The sequence below is a fragment of the Gossypium hirsutum genome, chromosome D12 (genome assembly GCF_007990345.1).
Source record: "Gossypium hirsutum isolate 1008001.06 chromosome D12, Gossypium_hirsutum_v2.1, whole genome shotgun sequence".
Taxonomy (NCBI): domain Eukaryota; kingdom Viridiplantae; phylum Streptophyta; class Magnoliopsida; order Malvales; family Malvaceae; genus Gossypium; species Gossypium hirsutum.
Window position 1 is genome coordinate 27,006,396 of NC_053448.1, and position 4,416 is coordinate 27,010,811.

General features: G+C 34.4%; 1 protein-coding gene across 1 annotated transcript; it reads right to left on the minus strand.

The window, feature by feature from the left end:
* Nucleotides 1–2,649: 2,649 nt before the first annotated feature.
* LOC107947443 (uncharacterized) lies at nt 2,650–3,600 on the minus strand. The gene has a single exon (XM_016882099.2). It carries the CDS (start codon nt 3,420–3,422, stop codon nt 2,868–2,870), a length of 555 nt encoding a protein of 184 aa, XP_016737588.1. The 5' UTR covers nt 3,423–3,600; the 3' UTR covers nt 2,650–2,867.
* Between the last annotated feature and the right edge of the window lie 816 nt (nt 3,601–4,416).

Below are 4,416 nucleotides of genomic sequence, written 5' to 3' on the forward strand. Positions count from 1 at the left end.
AAAGAGAATATTTGATTAGTCGCCTTCGTATCTACGTACATTTGTCGAGGTAAGTTCCTGTAATTAAAATTAGTATTTGTATGTTTTAATTAAATCATATGTATGTGATTTGTATAATTGCCATGTATCAATATCGATGGCATATCCGACGATTACCAAGTCCCGTTTGAACCTTAGACATCCGTAGGATACAAATGACATGTCATTAGGGTTACCGATTTGGTTTGGGTCCTGCATGTGTTGCAGGCACACCACAGTTCGTATGAGCTTCCTAATTTGTAACTCGTATGAACTTTCCGATTTACAGCTCGTATGAGCTTCTTGATTTACAGCTTGTATGAGCCTCCCGATTCATAGCTCGTATGGGCATACATGAATATGAATTAACGGATTACAGTTCAGTTCACCTCGTGTGTACTACCTGTGTATCCAACGATATTTTAAATGGTTCAACGGGCACAGTTCTGTTGCAAAATTATATGAGTTCGATATGAACTATTACTGATATTTACATGAAATATGATTATTTTCAACCATGTGTGTTGGATCTTATATGTGATTTTCATGGTAATATGTTGGTGATCATGTGTTTAGGATTTTGGCCAAATTATTTGAGATATGCTTTGTTTACTTACCTATTTCATGGATATATAGTAAGTTAAATTCTGTATTATACGAACTTACTAAGCTTAAATACTTACTTTGTGTTATTTTCCATGTTTTATAGTAATTCAGAAGCTCGTACGGGTTGAAAGCTGGTCGGAGCTATTTCACACTATCCATTGGTCCTTTTGGTACTTTCAGTAAATTAATCCGGTTATAATGGCATGTATAGGTTAATTTGGCCAATGTTGGTATATAATTGTTTTGTTGAGATTAGCCACTTATATGGCTTGTGTTTGGTATATTTTTATGCATATATATATGTGGCATTATCATATTTGATGTGTATTTAATATGGTAGAATGATGAAAAGTAAAGTGTGGCTTGAATATGCATATATGTATTTGGTCATTTAGGCAAGTTTGGATACTTGGTTGACTTTTTAAGTTGTCATTTGAGGTGCCTAAGGGCATATTGGTTGTATGTGGTGATATTTCTTGTTTAAGACTTGATTTTGGGTTGTTTTGAATGCCTTGTTATGGCTTATTGAGTTTCTTACTCTTAATGAATTCTTATCCAGAGTTTGGGTGGTTTTATTGAGGCAGACTTGATAAATTCACCAAATTTTAAAACTAAGAGGTTAAGATTATTAAATGCTCTTAATGGTTTCATAGCCCTGATCCGGGTGGTCTATATTGAGATAGAATTGATGAAATCACCTACGTAAGTGTGAAGGATTAGCCACCTTCTATGAAAGACGTTGGGTTATTTTTTTAAAGCACTTACCAGCATTCCAAGGTATATTAATGTAGAACTTAATTGGACCTGAGATTAGTCGTGTGTCATGAGTTAACCCCTATCTTAACAAGTTTAAGATTCGTCCACTTGTTAAAGAGAAGAATCACTCATTTCATTACGTACTAGTTCAAATCCACAAGATACTAGTGCTTAAGTAGCTAATTCCGCTATTGCTCTTATCATGTTTTGCCCTTTCTCATGTTTAAAACATTTTCCAATTCTTTTGCATTAGTGGGGGAATGTTGATAATGTAAAATCAAAAATATTTTTTCAAAATATTTTCTGTTGTAGAATATTTTTCGGTTGAGGAAAATCCTCTGATTGTTACAGAATATTTTCTATTAAGGAAAATCTTTACTATTTTTGAAAATTGAAACTATTATTTTACCATTTTGCCCCTACTGAAAATAATATAAATAACAGACTATTCTATTCATTTTTTACAACACAGAAAAATAAGAAAACTCAGTTCTCTCTTTTCTCTCCTGTTCTTACTCTCTAAAAATTCCGATGTTTTACTAGTTTATATTAGTGCAACATTCTGCCTAGGAGATTGAGTTTTAAGCGGGATCGTCTATAACCCCTCCAATCTTTCCTGAGAATTGAACCTAGTGTGATTTACCTGAGTTTCTTCCAGTTTATTTCTCGACTTTTACGAGAAGAGCAATCCTTTTGAGTTTCATCTTCCTCGTTCGGGTGTTCGAATTTGGAAGTACTATGTTATCCTTGGGGGACGACGTTCATTTTTTATTACACTGATCAAGGCAAAATCATTTCTAAGGCAGCAGTTTTTCCATGGCATAGTGATTGCTTTATTTATTAGTTTAGTTTCTTGTCAGTGCTAACGATTTTGTTTACAGTAATATATTTCCAACCCCAACTATTTCGCTAAGTAATAAGTTTGTTGAGTCATGGTGAACATTTGACATGTGCATTTTGGTAGTTATAAAAAGTCTTATCTTTGTAAGTAGTTTCACATAGGTTTTGATGTGATTGAGTGAGATCTATATGCAAAGTATACAATATCTGATATCGGCAATTATGCAAGACGAGTGTGACTTTCAAGCGAAGTGTTTTTGATGAGTACACCTCTCTAATCAAAGTGAGTTGATTTGACAAGTTGCTCTAAACAATCAAATCCTTCTTTATTTCATAATGAAAAACACTATCAACTCATTACTACACTGTTAATGCACCAATTGGTGAAATGTTTTGGTATGTATTTAGAGATGACATTCCAAAGCTTCCTCCAAAACAATCAGGTAGCTTTTTATTGATGACTGGGTGAAATAGTATACATTATAATGCAAGAGATGAAGACTTCTTCTACGACATATGTAAACGACTACAACAACAAAAGAATGTAGTTTTAATCTTACAGACATTCTCTTAGTAATAAGCATGAATTAAACTATCAGCAGATATATAGTAATTAGGTACTGATGCTAGCTAGCTTGATGTATGATCTAAGGAACAGTGCTTTGCTCCAAGCTGGCCAATGTTCCGGGACTGAGAATGGGGAAAGTGCACCAATTAAACAAAGATGGTGACAAGGTCAGTCCAAGTGAATTCGAAGTAAACATGGCATTATCTGAGAAATTCTGGTTCTGGGATGTAGTGTGGTATAATCCAGAAACGAGATGCAATGGTGCAGAAACTTCTGTCCTAGACAATGGCGGTGCTGCAACGTGAAGAGCGGGAGGTGCCACTCTTTGGAGACGCTGTTGCTGAGGCTGCTGAGCCTGAAACTGAGATGTGGAGGTCTGATTATGAGATTGGGACATGAACTGAGGTGCACCAGTCAGCTGTTGAACCAAGTCCCGGAAGTTTATAGGGTCGACCGTGTAAACCTTTGGTGGTGTTGGAGGAAATGGTGCAATTGGCTTCTTCCAGGGCTTTGACAATGGCTTACGCACGGAATGAAGTGATCCATGAAATGAAGCCTGTGAAGCCTTCAACCCTCTTGCTTCTTCTGAACTCGAGGCAGCAGCGGCAGCAGCATATGAAGAATAAGCTTCCATGGGGACAACTTCTTAATCAAATTGCAAAGCTTTTTGAATAAAGCTGATGATAGAGCTGTAATTTTAGAATGTCCAGACTCGGATATATATAGGAAAATAACAGAAGAATAAGGACAAGAATTGCACAAATGGGGACAGGAAAATAATTGAAGGAAAAAAAAGAGCAAACGGCGGTGGGATGAATCTTCTGGGGCTGGGGGTTGATGATAAGATGAAATTCAAACGTCCTATATAGTCAGCAGCCGGCTAATGCTTACAAATTACATAGGTTGCCAGGTCAAACTCCCTGACTTTAGACCAAATTTTGTTCATTAAATTAAAGAAAAAAATAGAGTTTTCTTTTTTGAATAAAGAAAAAGGAGTTGTTTAAAACATTATGTTTTGGGCCCATTCGTGCGTGCATTAAAAACAAAACAAGTTCTGAAAGATATGTTAAATTTCATAAATAAGTCCCTCAATCTTCATCTTCTTTACAAATCTATTTTTCTTTCATAATATTTACCATTTTACTGACTTAAAATTTAAGAGAATGTCCCATAGCATAAACTCCAACGCTCGTCTTTCAAGTGCATCCAAGCCCGTTTCACCTTCTTCAAAAAACCATATTCATATCCGATCCATAACAAAAAAAAAAAAAAAAAGCCTAAACATCTAACATTTCGTTTACACAAATAGTATGACATATTTATATTAACTTCTATGTCAACGGTACCTGTGATCTCTTAATCTATATCTAAATTATTATAAAGCTGTTTATTCAGTTTAGTGTCAATTCAATAACACCGACTCAATAGGTAAAAATCAAATTAAAGCATAAAATGAAAATTATAATTGTAATTGGCTTTTTAAAATAAAACTATCTCATTTTTCCATATTTTTATTTTATTAATTAAAATATTTATAATTGCATTCATGGAGTGAGTCTCCATAAGAATAGTAAACTTTTATGATCAGAGTTTGCTATCGATAAAGTTTATCGAAAAAAAATATCATG

Excerpts from the sequence above, each read along its gene's own strand:
- LOC107947443 (XM_016882099.2), bottom strand. The coding sequence starts at position 3,422 with ATGGAAGCTTATTCTTCATATGCTGCTGCCGCTGCTGCCTCGAGTTCA.